Raw genomic sequence first — 17,848 nt, 5'->3', positions numbered from 1 at the left:
TGTCAAGGGTCTAAGATGATACTCTACTTGCAAATTAATAAATGATTCCATTACAGATTATATCCAACTGTATCTATCTATCTCTCTATCTACCTACCTGCCTATCCTATCACACACAGGGGACTTTGGATCAGAGAATATTCACTAACAGTGAATCTTAGCAGCGTGGATTCCCCACAGGCCATTTTCTCCCAGGGTAAAGCAATACATTCCAGCTGCCCCCTCTGCATCCTGGCACCAAACCAGTAGAAGGAGCCCAGTGGAGCTTAAGCAGGACAAATCTCTGAAGACAGAGGGACAAATTCTCAGGTTTTATTACTCTTGGAAAGTGGGCAAGCGCCTCTGCAGGAGACACACCTTGAAACCCCTCTAGAGAAATTTGCTCTCTTTAACTTCTAAGACATATTTATAGTTCATCAGCCTTTAACCTGAGTTGTTGGGAATCTTTTAAAACTTGTGTTCACTTCCTTATTTTGTTTGGCTTTTTCTTAGACAGAAAAGCATTGTCTTGTAAGGGGACAGAGAGATGAGGATGGTGGGAACAGGAGGTTAAGAGAATAATTCTGTAGAATGAGCCCGCCGTATTGACTCCCTGCATGCTTTCTTTGCCAAAAAGCAATCTCAACAAACTAAGGCAGGGGGCAGTCTGTGTAGGTAATGAATAATGGGGGTCCAGAGGATGAAGGCTGGATATTAAAGACAAGGCAATGGGTTGCTAACAGCTAACCTGGGGATCCCACTTTCCAGCCCAAGAAGTTGCTAATGATTACCCTCCATGCTCCTACCCTTAGGCATGGACATGAAAAAGACAAGATATGTGTGGGGTTGGGGTGGGGTCCTGGGGTTGGTTTTTAAAAGACCAAGACACACCCACTCCCACAGACAGCTGGCTCTGGGCCCCCTTCTCTTTGGAGAAGTCTGCTGCTTCTGCCACTTTTCTTCAAGTAAAACTGGCTTTCTACACTTGCCTTGGCGAGTTTCTTGGGTGTTTAATCTTCAACACCTGGGACCAAGGACCTGTTCCTGATCTCCAGGATGGGTATCAGTCTCCTTCAACACATCATTAGTGATTCTTGCCAAGAGCCTGCCACTTGCACCTGATGGAGGTCTACTAACGTCCTTCCCTCCTACCCAGGAAGCCAGGGTTTCCTCTGTTCTCAGGAGCACGTTTCTTTCAATATTCCTGACGTGTGGATGCTTCTGTTCTTTGAATTCTCCCTTGAACTGGTTTTAACAGCTTACCAATTTTTCATTAATAATGTATTAAACAAAATCTTTAAAATATGTTTTTTTTAACATTTGCTTTTACATTTGCATGAGAGTCATGATTTCACTTTCTCAAAAATGATCCTTTACAAAATGCAACAAGAGTTGGAGGGCAAAGATACACAGGGAAATGCATGAGAAGAGATTGCTGAAAGAGGCAGAAAAATCTATGAAGTTTAAAAAACTGGATGGTAATTTGGCTTTACCAGTTGTCTCTCCCTAAAGATATTTCTAATAATATGCATTGTAAATAAAGCTACTGAGTAATTAAGAACTTGATTTACCTTAGGCGGACCGCTATTTTTTAGTGTGATAACAACAACCACCAAAAAAACATGCTATTTAAGCAACACAGTTGCAAAGCTGTGGTGCTTGGTGCTTAATAGCTGAGGGTGATAGATGTGATAAAGGTCAGAAGAGCAGGTGGAAAATGCTTTGTTGAAGGAAACAGGAGTGAGAACCCCTAGCGTTCTGGAGCAAACCTTGATATACACAAGGCTGGGACTGAATAATGTCATTTTGTTATTAACCTCCTTAGACAGTAAGAAGCCTCTAATAACAAAATGTCCAAAGTAAAAATAATGACGCTATTTTTATACAACACAGCATATGTGTCTCATGCTAAAATTACATGGGGTGTTTGTTAATAATGCAGAGACTCAGGCCTCAGCCCAGAAAGTTACTGAGTCAGGGAAACTAAACCCAGGAATCTTGTGGTAATGGTGCTGTAGGAAGTGGTGAGTGTGATGCATAGAATTTCCATCTACACAGAAGTTTGAAAGCTGCCACTCCGGCTCTCATCAATTTCTCCCCACTGAAACAATGCTCCTTACAATGCAATGTTTAATAATGAGAAACTTCTTGAACATAAAAATATTTCATTATAGAAAAAGCAATGAGTTTAGTGTAGAAGAAAACAGTCCCCTACATCTCAATAGGGACAACCACTGAGATTCATCTCATCCTGACTAATTATTTCCAAATCATACTTAGAATACTCTATTTACGAGGAAATTTCAGTCTTTAACTTGGTTTAGGAAATTGCCCATTCAAAACGGAGATTTTTTGTTTGTTTGTTTATATTGTTTAGTTTGTAATGCTTGCAGAGTTATTTTAATCCATGCGGAATCATTTGTGTGACACTAATCCTAAACTAACTAGATTTCTTTTTTTATAAGTTACACATTTTCAAGTTACCAATTCAGCATTTTGTCTCGGTTTCACAATTGTTATGCCAGATTTGGATACAAGCAATGGCACAGGATAGAAGGTGGTGCTTTCTAGAAGAAAAAGCTCTGTGAGAAAAGGGATCAAGGCTTTAGTTCTTGACCTTCTCATGTCTTCAACTGGCTGCACTGACCCGTCCTGGGTCTTGCTCATTTGCAAAACCAGATAAATGAGGAGAGTTTTGACATATCCTCCTCTCTGGGAGTTTCATGTTTGGGGGTTGTCACATCTATTTGACAGTTTTAATATTTCAGAGCTTCTAGAGACCAGTAGCTGTCCCTGATTATCTGTGTCTCTGCTCTCAACACCTTGCAGATATAATTTAGTAATTCAGTAGTGTACATATGACTAAATTATTATCCATAATAGACAAAAGATACATGATAGAAGTCAATAAGCATTAATGTAGATTCTCATTATCTGTGAATTTGCCTTCTTGCTCAAGTTATTTGTAACTCTAACACTTTTGCAGTTATTTGCCGACAGGTACAACGCAGTGAAACTTAGAGCACCAATCACAGGTTCCCAACTGACACTAAACAAACCAATGTTGTCACAGTTTCAGCTCTCACTCTTATCTGGTCAACAAATGTCCTATTTATATTCTATTTTGCACCACATTTTTTCAAATTTTTGTGCTTTGGATTAATGATTTTGCTGTTTGAAACAGTTCCCTAAAGCTGCTATGGGTCTGTGCCCCTAAGCACAGAGGCTGTGATGTGCCTTGTAAAGAAAGCATGTTAGGTAAGTGCTATTCAACTGTGAGCCACAGTGTTGTCGGCTGTGAGTTCAATGTCAATGAATCACATATATATGCATATTAGATAAAGTCTCTTTAACCTGAAATACACAAACAAACAAGGTCAAGTATCGATTGATTGATGAGAATGTTGTCACTAGTGGCTCACAAGAACCTGATCTTACTGGATTTCCCTTTAGGAGTGATGGTTGAATATTTACTAATTCAGGGTCCATGGAAACTTTGTGGTACCTACTAATGCGATAATAAGTATCAACTGTGTGCATGCATGTGCGTGTGCGTGCATGTGTGTGCACTTCTTAAAGCTTTGAAGAATAGAGACATTTATCAACTTAGAGATACTAATTTTCAGAATCAAAACCTTATATTACCTGTGTATACGAATGTCAAGATATAGTTACAGGAATAGGGAAGTCACAGGTTCACAGTGGTATATTTTTAACTCGCACTCATAATCCAACTTACACATACAGGAAACTTTTTTAAAAAATTTGGACGTTTTAATTAATACCTTACATTGGCAAAGCTTTCCTTTTCTCTTTGTAGTCTTCTCACATAACTATGCATACAAAAGTTTGAGAACCATAAGTCTAAAACGGCAACACTAAACTGCACACACGTAAGAATCATTATTTGGGGCACTGGTTCCATTGCCCCATTTTAGGGTCTAAGTCAGAGCTTGGGGTGCTGACTGTGAATCTGTGTGGTGCAGACTGGGGAGCTTCAACTGGACACCAGCACATGGGAATCATCAACTGCTGTGGGTTGCTTTGGTCTACAGGGCAGTTCCCTTAACAGCGTGAGAGTTAAGGGAGTTACTTAGTTGTGCTATATGAAAAACCTCTGAAATATGTTATATAATAATGCCCCCTCACCCCGCCAAAATCAGTAGACCAGGTTTTACCACCACCTGCAGATTTTAGAATCACATATTAGAATCCAGGAACCAATGTCCCAGGCTCAGCTGCCTCTTCAGTATCTCAATGGAATCTCAAGTTCTAATATGTGAACTGAGCTTCAGTGTTTCCTTTCAAACCTTTTCTGATCACATCTCAAATAAGGGCAACTCAGACACGGGTTGCCCCAACCACAAACCATGGTGTCTTTTTTGTCTCCTTTTGTTTTCTCACATCTCAAAGGTATTCAATGAGCTACTCTAACCTTCTCTAACTACGTTAATACTACTCAGAGCAAGAAGTCACACTATCAATAGTGCAAGCCTGAATTCTTGCATTGTCTGAAATAGCTTCCTAACAGGTCTCCTAACTCCTGTTCTTCACATGCGGAATCCTAACTCCTCTCTACCCTACTCCTGGATGGGCATTTCCCACTGCAGGAGCAAGTGTGGTCCTATTAAAGCAAGCCAGATTGCAGGCCACCATTGCTTGGAACTCCCCAACATCTTCAGAGCTCCAACCAAAGACCTCACACCTGGCTGTAGGAAGCCCATGGCTCTTCCCATCACTGCCCCTACCTGACTCGCCCCATCTCTTCCCACACCCTACTTACCTGCCATCCTTCAGTTACCCTGGGTTCCTTGCTGTTTTCTGAGCACATCGGCCAACACTACCTGTTTGGGGACTTAGCCCTTACTGTTGCTTCTACCTGGACTGTTCTTTCTCCAGACACCCAGTCCCTGACGTTGAGACGCAAACCCTCTGAAACACTGCCTGCCTCAACTCAACCGTACTCTGTTACTTCTGCTTTGCTCCATCCATCAAACTCGGAATTCACAGCACAGCACTGTCTGATACAGTAATGGAGATGTTCTGCACCATGAGGATCAACACCAGCCTCAGAAGCCTACTGAGCAGCTAAAATGTGGCCAAGGACACAGGAACTCCAATTTAATCTTATTTAAAATTTAATTTAAATAATCAAATTTAAATTTTTTTTAGTGTATGTATTGAAATCTTACAACTAGTTTTAATTAAATTTGAATCTACATAGGCACTTGTTGCCAGAGGCTACTGTACTGGACTACACAGTTCATCTAGAATTTGTTTTTTTGTGTGCCTAACAAGGAAGGGATCAATATTCCCTTTTTTAAATATTTATATATAATCTCCACTCAATCCCACTGGTAAAAAAAGACCATCTTTCCTTCACTGTACATCAGTATGGCCTTAGCTAAAAATCAATTATCCACATACAAGTAGATCTGTTTACAGACTCTGCATCTAGTTTCATTAGTATATTTATCTTGATGCCATCTACACACTGTTTTACTTAGCCTGTCAGCATAACGTCTGTATCTGATAGAGTTGTCCTTCAAATCTGTTCTTCAAGACTCTCCTGGTTCTTCTTGTCTTTTCGTATGTGCTTATAAATTTTAGAAGGTGCTTGCCCATTATTATCAAAATAATCATACCAACCTACAAACAAGCACCCTCCTGGAATTCCAATTTAGGTTTGTACTAAATCAATATCAGTGATGTGGTACAATGTTGAGTCTTCTAATGAATGAAAATTTTACACTCCTCCATTTATTTAGGATTTTAATTGATTTAAAGAGCGTTTGGTACTTATCTGTATAGAAGCCCTGCACATTTTTCATTACATTTTTGACTATGTTTTTGAGACTTTTGATGCTATTGAAAATATGGTTTTCTAAAGGGTCATTTGCTGGTAGACAGAAATAAAATTAATTTGATATCAATTTTGTATCCAGTGATATTCCTGAATTGCAATCCTTTATTGTATGTTGTTTGGAATATGCTTCATAGATAACCTAGTCATTTCTGAATAATGAGAATCATAGGCCTTCCTTTTCAATACTCAAATGTTTTATTTCTTTCTCTTGCTTTATTGCACTGGCTAAGACCTCTAATACATGTATTGCGTAGAGTGGTGTTACTGTTGGTGATAGAGGGAAGGGTTTTAAATACTTCACCATAAACTGTTACAAATTCCATAAGTTCTTTGTGGGCATTTTTTGTCAAATTAAAGAATTTTTCTTCTATGGGTTATTTATTAAATTTTTATCATGAATGTATATTGAATTTAACCAAACATAATTTCTGGGTAAATTGATTTAAGAATTCTAGAATATAAACAAATGTAATGTTTACATACATTTAAAAATTATTTTTTTTTCAATTTTCTCTGCTAAAGTCTACCATTTTTTTTAATTTGAGGAGATAGTTGGAACCATTTATATTAGATGTTCTAAAAAAGACCACATGCATAGAAAACAAAAATATTTTAAGTCATTGCCATTCAACTGATTTTTAAATATTTATGCTCAGTTATTTTACTAATAACATATTTTAATCAAGTTGCAAATTAGATCAAGTCTCTACTTATTTTAATTTTGTGTATTTAAGGCATTAATGCAGATTTAACTATTGCAGGAAAGTTGATTAACTCACCGGTCATATTGCAGTAGAGAAGAGATGGTCCCAGTGGACCACTTCCATCAGAATCTATGTAGTAAAACCCTGAGGTGTTTCCTTTATGTTTATAGGCTTCACATGACTGCTCGTAGATAGCTGTAGGGAAAAAAAAAAGTCTCATCATAAATAAAATAGTATGAAATGAATATCTGAAACTTTAATTTGGGCACAGAATTCTCCAATTATTATTGAAATTGTTTAAATTATTGAAATGTAACATGCACAACATGACAAGAGAAAAGGTAAAATTTACACTTTAAAACCCAGTTCATTTTTTAATTCTTTTCAAATGAATATGAATGAAAGTGGTAAGGAAGGAAAAAAAGCCAAAAATGGGAGTATTTCATGGAAATGAAAATTTAGCTGATTTTTATATTAGAAAGAACAAGGAAAGAGGAAGCAGGTGTTAGAGTGTTAAGAACTTTAATGTGACATCACCTGCCACCCATTTTGGAATTCGTAATTCCAATGTCATCTTGACATCCTGCACTTCTGAAGCACAATAGAGGGACTGCCTAATAATCTACTGCTACCCAATAGTTATGCAGCAGAAACATTTTAAATAATGTTGAAACTCTATTCCATCCTCACATAAAATTCACTATAGGTAAAAACAATTTTTCACAGAATAGATATGATTCACCAAGTTCTTCATCAATAAATCTAAAACTGACTGACTAAAGAAAACTTCTCTAATGCTCTGTAGTGAGAATTTAAGATAATTAAAATTCAAAGCAGAAGAAATATTTATGTAAATATGCCCCCAAGTGGTCTCAATGTGGTTTGATTCATATTTTTTTTATTTTACAAGTACATATTTGCCGTGTACAAGTTTTGATATTAGCTCCTATATGATACATACCTCTTACTGAATATTTGACCAAGTGTACCAAAAACTTCTGTTAAGCGTTTTATACTATGAAACTTGAAATTTAAAAAAAAATCCCTTGGACATCCTTTCCTGAATCTATTTTAAGCTTTTGAATATTATATTAATTAGTGCTTAGGCAACATGAAACATTGTAGCTGATTTGTTTTATGTTAAAAGTTTTTAAATAATCATAGAAATGTACTTCCTTGTTTCTATATAGTCTGAGACTTTTTATTCTTACTGTAGATGGAAATATAAGCATGGATTGTTAGTTATACATGCATTTTGTGCACTGCAGTGAGTGCGTAAAAATGGTCAAGTATTTCAATTATTATTGTTATTATTTGATACCAGGGATTAAACCAAGGGTGCTCTCTGAGCCAAGTTCCCAGCCCTTTTTAGTTTTTATTTTGAGACAGGATCTTGCTAATTTGCTTAGGGCCTCACTAAATTGCCAAGGCTGGCTTTGAACTTTGTGATCCTCCTGCCTCAGCCTCTTGAGTGGAGTTGCTGTTATTAGAGGCATGTGCCACTGCTCCCAGCTGGTTAAACATTTCTATATGCAGATAAATCTGTTCATCAGTGCTTTGGAAGAAAACATTTATGTTGCAAGATTGAAATTGGCAGGATTTACGCATGACTCTGGGATGGAGACACACATTGGAAAAGACACATGATTGGATGAGGGTAATTAAAGGACTTTTGCTTTATATGTATTGCTTGACTTTTTATAACATGGCTGCTTAATGTATTGTTTCCTAATAATACCTTTTAAAAGTCTCCATCTCTGCCTCACCACTATAACCACGTCTGTCAATCTGCCCCTATCTCTCAGGATGGTTATTAACAACAACAACAACAACAAATTCAGTTCCATTTGGGCAATCTGCTCAAAAGCCTAATAAATTATTTATTGAATCAAATTGTGGGCCCTGGATGAAAATACCTTTTTATTTATCATTTAATTTTATTCCTCTGAGCTATTTGTGTTTATATTATATTCAGTCATTGATAGAAATTAAAAGTGAATGGTCAATTTAAATATACTTAATAGCTTTCAGGATTGAGTTAGTTACTATAATGGGGTTGGTGAAAGATCTAAAAAATGCACTGTCCCTTAAAATGCACTGTCCCTTCACCAGATGGGTGACATGACTCAAGTAACCTGCCTCTGGTGACAAGTGAGTTGAAGCTGTTATCACCAGGAAACACTCTTTATAAAATGTAAAAGACTGAGACTCCTTAATGACATGCTGCATGGCGGGGGTGGGGGGGAAGGGGGGCGCAGGAGGTCCTGCTGAGCACACCCTTCCAACCCGAATCAAGGCTCCTTAGGATCCTCTGTAGAGTGCCCAGAGCTGGGAGCCCAGGATTCCAAACTGTACCCCGTCAGGAATATAAAGTATTGTGCAGAGTTGTAGTTGTAGATCCAACTTGGTGAGGTCTAACTCTGCACCTAACACCCGCCTTGAGCCAAGACTATAGAAGGTAGTACTAGGAGTTAAGTTGCTCATAAACTCAATAATAATACAAAAAAAAAAAGGGGCAGGGGGAATGAGCATTTTTGTCACCCTATTGTATGTACTGAAAAAAACAGACAACAAAACCACCCAGATCTTACAAGATGTGCAAGCATTGCATCAGAAAAATGGAGTTTATAACACAAGGAAAGGGTATTGCTCGTGATCCCAGCTCTACAACATGAGTTCAGGTACCTCCATCCTCACTCTGCTTTGGGCAAATTTATTAATATCTCTATTATAGGAGTTATACTAGTTCCTACCTATCAGGGTGATAATCAGAATTAAATGAGCTAAGGTTTATATAATACAAGATCAATACTTCGCATTTAGAAAGTATTCAATTATAGTAACTGCTGTGATTCATATAATAATTACTCCATTTGTCTTCATCACCCTCATTAAACAGGGAGGCACAAATATTTAAGTATTACCTAGTGTTGTAGACTGGGAGTTTGGGGCCCCCTTCCCCCAGAAACATATGCTGAAACATAATCCCCCATTGTAGGTATTTGGTGGTAAAGACTTTGGAAGGTGACCCCGGGTCACCAGGGTGGAGGCTTCATGAGGCAGATCCCTCATCCTTCCTAAATGTGAGGATATAGGGAAAGGATGTCAAGAAGCAAGCTCTCACATACACCAAATCTGAGGCCCTTTGGTCTTGGATTTCTAGCTACCAAAACTGTGATACTGTCTTATAAATGTCCCAATGCACTAAGACAGATGGTTTCTACTTGAGATCTGCATCCCTGTGCCAGAAGCCACAGTGCCCTAGTCCATCCATTACTGTTTTCTGAGAATCTTCTTGTTTATTAGTATGAACAGTAAGAATCTGGTAACGGATCATGTGTCCACTCGTACTGTGTCTTAAGTGTAGAGTCGAACACTGGCCTGAATCAAGTAGCAGAGCCAGGCGATCACCCTCTCTGCATTTTAGTTTGCTTTCTGTCCTCGGATCTCTTGTTTGCTGTACGTGTTTTCATTTGCCGCCATCTTCCCCTTCTCATTTCTGTTTTAGATATTTCTACCAACTACCTTGACTACTTAAGGAAGTGGGGTGCAGATTTAAAATAAACGAGAAACCCCTGGGTGCTCAAAGCCAGGACTGTCTCTTCCACAACCACCTTGCACACACAAAGACCCACGTACAAACAGCAATGAAAGGGAGATGGAGAGGGACGTCACCACAGGGGCAACATCGGGAAGGTGAACTCGGCTTACAGGTATGGCAGGTGGCTCCCGTGTAACCTGTGTTGGTACAGTTACAATGGAAGACGCTCCAGGACTGAGAACAGGCTCCCCCGTGCTCGCAGTAGTTGGGCAAACACCTAGGAGAAGGTGAAGAAACAACCACCGTTTGTCATTTTTGATATCATAAAGTCTTGATCATTTATACTCGTGGTCATGAGAAAGAGAGGTGTCAAACCCCACAGGAAGAGTAAGGTTGACGTGACCGATGGTGATTCAGTCTGGTGTGAAGGTAATTGAATCACAGAACTAAAACCTTGGGTCATTAAATTCAGCCAGTTCCCGCCCATTTCCAGGTACTGTGACTGCTTAATCTTCTACTTTGTCTCACTACATCAGCGCCCTTTATTTTCCCTAAGTGACACAATATGAGTTCGATGTATATTCAGGGATATCAAAAGCTTATGTGACACAGTATTTTGTCACACTGAATTACTACATTGAACATTTATAAGGAAGAAGGAATAAAGAAGAGGCGAGGAAAGAAGGAAGTGGGAGGGAGACCATCTGTGCACTTGACCTGGGATCCAGGAGGAGCCAACGATGTGCAGTAGAGATGCACGGATTCCAAGCAGTGCAGAGGCCCTGAATGGAACTCACGGGGGCTCCCAGGTTATTTTAAAATTTCAAGAGAAGTAACTGGCACGCTCAACGTCTGTCAAGCACAGTGTGACTTACTAGCGTGAAGTCGCTCAGCTCCATAATGCATTCCTTTTCATCACAACCTGTCTTTGAGAAGCTGGATTTTAATAATTGATTTGGAAAAGCAAGTACCATGTGAAATCTACATGGAACAAAAAAAAAAAAAATGGAGATAGCAGCATTTGATCTGATTCCAAGCTTTTGAAAGATGGTGCAGGTCCACAATCCAATTACTAAATAAGTATGTTTTATGATGAATGAAATCATTTTTTGTAAATCACGTGGATCACTTTTTCTTTTAAAATTAATTTTATTCTATATATTTAAAGTAAACAATATGACATTAGACATAAAGATAGTAAAAAAGTCATTATAGTGAAGCAAATTAGTTTGTGCCTCATCTCACTGAGCTACCCAGTTGTTTGATTCATTTTGTTTTTGTGGTAAAAGTAGCTAAAATCTACACATTTAGCATGAACCCCTAATATGGCACGATTTTGTTACCTATAGCCCTCCTATTGTCCATTAGTTCTCTAGATTTGTATCATTTTTTTCAACGTCTTACTATGCTGTTAGGACAAAAATATTTATTAAGTCATGTGGAGCTAAAACACTTTTAAATCAAAGTATTAGGTTAGGAAAACAGAAAAATTACAGACACAGAGGACATCAGGGAGGAAAGAGTTGGGGGAACCACTGTCATCAGCTCAAATAGCCCTAGGTTGGCTTTAATATTCCACCCTGTGCCCCAGTTTTGCCTGTTAGATAGGTTTCTTATTGATGGTACATCCCTGACTGACTGCCATTTCCTTACAGCATGTATTTTGGAAAACTTTCCATTGTAGATTACCCCTTTTCCTTCTTATTTTTTGGTAGTGGGGATTGAACCCAAGGGCACTTAAGCACTGAGCCACATCCCAGCACTTTGTACTTTTTTTATTTTGAGACAAGGTCTCACTAAGTTGCTTAGATCCTAAGTTGCTGGGGCTGGCTTTGAACTTGTGATCCTCCTGCCTCAGCCTCCCCAACAACTAGGATTACAAGTGTGTGCCACCTTGCCTGGCCCTTCACCCTTTTAGATAGAAAACTTCTGTTCTCTTGCAAGTTTTAAAACCCAAGACTGACTGTCTTACTGGAGGACCTGGGATTCATCCCTTTGAAGTGCAAACATCAAGAAGGCTAGAGCCCTTATTTCCCAGTCTCTACAGGAGACCAACTTCCATTAGCACCACTTAGCAAATAGGCCAGCCTAACTCCATCGAGTTGTTTGGACCTATGACACTTTTAAAATAAAGTATCAGGGATGTCTTTTGACTTAGAGGCATTATAAAAAAAATTACAGCCACATCAATGTTCATAGCAGCTCAATTCACAATAGCCAAACTGTGGAACCAACCTAGATGCCCTTCAACAGATGAATGGATAAAGAAACTGTGGTATATATACACAATAGAATATTACTAAGCTTTAAAAGAGAATAAAATTATGGCATTTACAGGCAAATGGATAGAGTTGGAGAGTATCGTGCTAAGTGAGCCAATTCCAAAACACCAAAGGCTGAATGTTCTCTCTGATAAGTGGATGCTGATCCATAGTGGGGGGTGGGCATGGGGAGAACAGAGGAAATTTGACTAGGCAAAGGGGAGGGAGGGTCAAGGGGACATGGGAATAGGAAAGATGGTGGAAGGAGATGAACATCATTACCCTAGGTACATGTATGACTGCTCATGTGGTGCGGTGCTACATCGTGTGCAACCAGACAAATGAAAAGTTGTGCTCCATTTGGGTACAATGTATTGAAATGCATTCTGCTGTCATGTAAAGCTAATTAGAACAAAAAACTTTTTAAAACAAATTGTAAAAAATTACTGAGAGAAGTAAAACACTATGAACAAAGAAATTTGGGGACTTTTGGTGTCCCTTCAAACAGCCCAGATCAGATAGATAATTGATGGCTTTTCGAATTGAGAAGAAATGATACTTTGAGACCCAGACTTTTAATGTTCTCATACACTTTAAATTTAAAAATAAATAAACTATAAAACCTGCCAAGAATATATTTATATGGGATTTTTGCCATTTCCTTTATAAAAACTAAGGATGGGAGTTTCATATTTTGCTTATAAGATTTTTGCAATTTTAACTGAACATCATGTTATTGATGTTTCCTGATGATAAAAAATAGAAGTTCAATGTACAGAAAGGAAACAATAAGGAGAAAAATCACTTTTACTATATAGAAACTACCTCTACAAATATAAACATATATAAAATATATAGAAATATATATATATATATATAATCATGAGTAAAGTCATGCTATTTTACAATCTGTTTGTTGAAGATCCAAAAATAAATAATGGATATATTCCCATGCCCATTAATTTTATATATATTTTAACATTTTATAGATTTTCAGGAATACATTCAAAGACTGTATCATAATTTATTTAATTTTTAAGTATTTAAAATCAATGAAAAAGAAGGAGACTTTAAAATATTAAAACAGTAACAATCCTACTTGGTAATCAAATCAGAAAAGGACAGAGCAGATCATACTTTAATGGACCACAAATCTTGTTTGAAAAAGGGACAGATATAAGTGGCTTTGCCTCAAATCCAAAAGAAGGTATCTTTAATTATCGTAATATATATGCTACTTCAATGTGATCTGCTTACAAAAAACTGACTGAATCCACTTTTCTTGATTCTTGCTAGACAGACCAGACTTTTCAATGCAATGTGAAAGACTAAATTGCGAATTTTATTTAAATTCATTATATGGTAATGTTTGCATGCCGGTAACCTAGGGCAATTCGCAGTGAATGTTCTAAACAATTGTGTTTTACACTTTTCTTCTCGGTAGGCACTCAAATACAAAGTCAGACAATCCATCAACCCATTTTCTCAGACTTCTAAATCTTTCTCCTGGACATTTCCATCATTACTTTCATTGCTTGTGAATTCAAGGAGTGCATACATCAACATACCCAAACTTGAAGTGACAGCAAAGATTTTGATTTAAATGGATTCCCTGTCCATTACGAGTTAAATTTCAAAGAACTTTCATTTGATGTAAAGTTTGGCTGGGACTAATGATATCAAAGTCAAATCTATACAACGTTATCCCATTTAAGGACGTTAAATAGTAACAGTTATCTATAGACATTAGAATAATGACTAGCAACAGAATTCCTTTCTAATAATCTTCTTCAAAACTATATTTGACAAGAACTAACAACCCTACTGCCCCTGCCCACCTACTCCCCAGGCAACCTCCCAAAATAGCCACGCCTGCAGTACTACAGGAGAGAAAATGATACCCTAATCTTTAAACCCACTTAGAAGAACATGTGAGCTGAGGCAGAGGGAAGAAGCCAGTCTTTTTTTTTTTTTTAAGAGAGAGGAGAGAGAGAGAGAGAGAGAGAGAGAGAGAGAGAGAGAGAGAGAGAGAATTTTAATATTTATTTTTTAGTTTTCGGCGGACACAACATCTTTGTTTGTATGTGGTGCTGAGGATCAAACCAGGCAAGCGCACTACCGCTAGAGCCACATCCCCAGCCCAGAAGCCAGTCTTATGGGGCTCTGTGGAGATGAGAGGGAAAGTAGAGGCTATAGGTAGAGACTCCAGCCTGGAGGGAGAGAGTACAATGGAGGCTCAAGACCAGAGCCCAAGGACTGGGCAGTGGGGGTGAACTGAAAGGGTAACCTGGTGGTGGTCGAGGGGCTGAGGCTGGGAAGGGAGGAAGCCAGGAGGAGGGTGCTGGGCTGTGAAGTCACAGCAGTGGACACTGACACCCAGAAACCTTCAGGTCTCTGCAGCCTGGGTGTCATCTGAGACCCAGACACACTCCACACCCTCCTCCTCTCTTGGCTCGGAGAGGCACAGGCTGTGCTGGCAGGTGAGATGGTAACCTTCCCAACCTGGTGCTATCTTAGAAAGCTGATACCCAAAGATACACTTAACACATGTGAACGACTTAGCGAGCATTTATGCCCCAATACTTGTCAACCCTGTCCCAGCCCCATCTGGGTGTCTGTCCCAGAAATGGGAAGCAGAGCAACAGCTGCCGGGCATTTTTGTCCTCACCACTCTATCACCCAGAATCCCTAGACTTACCATGATCTTCCTGAGATCCACAGACCAAGGGGAGGGCTGCTAGATGACAGAGTGCATCTGAATGACCATGTGTGAAAGACGCATAAGTGTGTTAATGACCTTGTCAGTGTGTGAGTGTGGGACCGCATAGGTGTATGTGAATGTGTGCGTGTGTGAGCGTGCACAAGTAGTTGTACAAATGCATGTAATGATGACCTGTGAGTGTGTGAGGAGCTTTTGGATAGGTGAGTGAGCACATAAGTGTGTGCATGTGTAAGAAAGACTGCGTGCAAGCTGATGTTAGTGTATCCGTGTGCAGGGAATGTGCACACACGTGTGCGCATGCCTGTTTGTATGCATTCCTTTATATGCAGGTCTGAACCTGCTTAAAGTCAGTCATATTAAAAAAGAAAGGACTGCATTAAGTTCCTGTCAGATTTTTAATATGCTAGTAATGTTACTGCTTGCTTTTTATTATAATGGATTAAAACATTCAGTGATAAGTTTATTATGCTTGGATGAAATATGCACCCCCATAAGTGCTAACATGGCCTCTACAGGCTGCATGGCAAACATTTCAGGCACACTCTGCTGGCTCTGGGGCTGGACTCTGCCTTTTCTTAGCCATGTCATCTTAGCCCACTTCTCTGTCATCTATTTTTATATTTACCCAAAACAAATACAATTAGAAATAGGTTATAATGGGGCTGGGTTGTGGCTCAGCAGTAGAGCACCCACCTAGCATGTGAGGGGCCCTGGGTTCAATCTTCAGCACCACATAAAAATAAATAAATAAAATAAAGGTATTGTGTCCAACTACAACTAAAAAATAAATATTAAAAAAAAGAAATAGGTTTTAAGGGTTTTACGAGGAATGATTTAAATACTCGTTTATGTTAAGTCTACAAACTTTTACAAATCTGTACTGGGTGTGATATTCCAATTAACTCAATAACTGAAATTAACAGCTGTGATTATAAAGCATGGCTAGTAAGATCACATATGCCACAGTTGCCCACGCCTACCACAGGTTTTAACCATTCTTAGTTGCTAAATATTCCTATAAAAGTTGCTTGTCTTCTATAATTAACTCCTGCCTTGCCGTGCCCCCCCCCCCCCCCCCCCCCGGTGCTTCTGTGAACCTCCAGGGCCATCCTTGCACTGTGATAAGCACCATGGTCCTGAGCTTTCTAGAGGAGGGGTTCCTCTCATGTTCCTGTAGAGAAGATGGTAACAGGTTGTGAAAGGTGGAAATTAGCACGGGCACCAGTGAGTTTCCCCGCTTCCGAAATACACAACTGTCAGGGTAGCAAAAGCCAGCTTGACAATTCACCACACAGGTCTCTGATTTATTGGCACCTGATGATCCATGTTACTTTCCAGATGCCCTAAACCATTGAATTTAATGACATAGTTTTGATATGATTATATCCATCTAAAATGATAGCAGCCTCCACATTATCTTTTGTAAATTGGTAACATGTACATAGAAATAACATGGTCTCATGTCTTATATCTAAATTTTATTATTTGAAATATGAAATACAAAGCAAAAGTTCTATTTTTCTGATTTCTAATGTAAATACAATCCAATTCCTGTGGAAGAGATGAAAGGAAGAGAATAAACGTTCATTTCACACATACATTTTAATCTGCTACCATAAGTTTAAACAGGCCACAGTAAAGGAGTGAGACCATTCTTACCTATCTGAGATACCACATGAGTCTATCTGAAGGTCACTGAAGTTCCCAAGGGATCCCTGCTGAACTGAAATCAGATCTACCATCTCATTGCTGATGGAAATAAGTCTCATACATCCTTGAAATCCACCAACGGGGCTTGTACATTTGGATCCAAAGCTTTTGTCAGGACAACCTGATGAAACCAAATCAGAGTATAACCAACAAAGACACACTGTAATGAATCCAGAGTCAGGATCATAGAATAGTAAGTTAAAAAAAAATAAAATAAAAGACATATGTCTATGTTCTGCGTCCAAGGAGGCAAGCAAACTCACTGCAGTCATTGTTAGTTTGATATGAATTATAACTTGTGATTTATACAGAGAATTTTTTCTTGATGTCCAGAGGAATCACAGGAAGACACTGCACTATCATAACTATGAACAAGTATACTAGCTCAATCCAAATTGTAGAAATATACATGTTAGCTCCAGAATCCTAAGCAAGCCAGCCAGCAGTATTAAATTATGTATAACTTCGACATGGGAACTTAGTCTTTTAGACTGCAAAACTAAGAGCATAAAGGATGAATATGTGTACTGTAGATAAAAAGAGATAAGTCGATAATGATGAAATGTTTCTCTATTTAAAGTTAACTATCTGAAAAAGGAGATATTCTGACCTGGAATAAAAGTACCAACTACTTATTTAATTAACTACTTTATTTTCCTATGTGTGTAAGAGCCATATTAACATGCATTTAAATAAATGCAAATGGTTCAATATCAAAAATACTGTTTGATTTTATTTATTCTTGGCCTCATAAGAAACTGTTCCCGTTATACTGATTTTTTCTAAGATTTAAGTTTGTTCTAATTACGGAAATAATAAAGAAATTTAAATTAATGATTATTGTCTGAGTTTAATGATGTTCTAAATGTTTATCCAAGTGAAATAAATAATTTTATGATGAAATAAATAATATTATGCTTATATATATATTTTATGAATCTTTCTTTGCTATTATGGCTGTCAACCACTATTACAATTTCAAAGAAAGAGGAATGAAGAACCAGTAACTCCTTAATTCCTATATAATCTGAGATAGTTCTCTACCATTAAAATGAAATGTTTGAC

The 17,848-nt window shown here is 38.2% G+C and overlaps 1 protein-coding gene across 6 annotated transcripts in view; it reads right to left on the bottom strand.

Moving 5' to 3' along the window:
• The window catches only part of Cntnap4 (contactin associated protein family member 4), a 243,533-nt gene that overhangs the window by 67,209 nt on the left and 158,476 nt on the right, over window positions 1-17,848 (bottom strand). For all 6 annotated transcript variants that reach the window (XM_027933142.2, XM_027933144.2, XM_027933147.2 and 3 more), the window contains 3 exons: window positions 16,733-16,904; window positions 10,261-10,367; window positions 6,625-6,744 (listed from right to left, as the gene is read on the bottom strand). In XM_027933142.2, coding sequence (XP_027788943.2) covers window positions 6,625-6,744; window positions 10,261-10,367; window positions 16,733-16,904 — 399 coding nt within the window. The remainder of the gene's footprint in view (window positions 1-6,624; window positions 6,745-10,260; window positions 10,368-16,732; window positions 16,905-17,848) is intronic.

This window comes from Marmota flaviventris, chromosome 18 (genome assembly GCF_047511675.1).
Source record: "Marmota flaviventris isolate mMarFla1 chromosome 18, mMarFla1.hap1, whole genome shotgun sequence".
In the NCBI taxonomy this organism is placed as follows: domain Eukaryota; kingdom Metazoa; phylum Chordata; class Mammalia; order Rodentia; family Sciuridae; genus Marmota; species Marmota flaviventris.
This window is presented reverse-complemented; position numbering and strand designations above follow the sequence as displayed.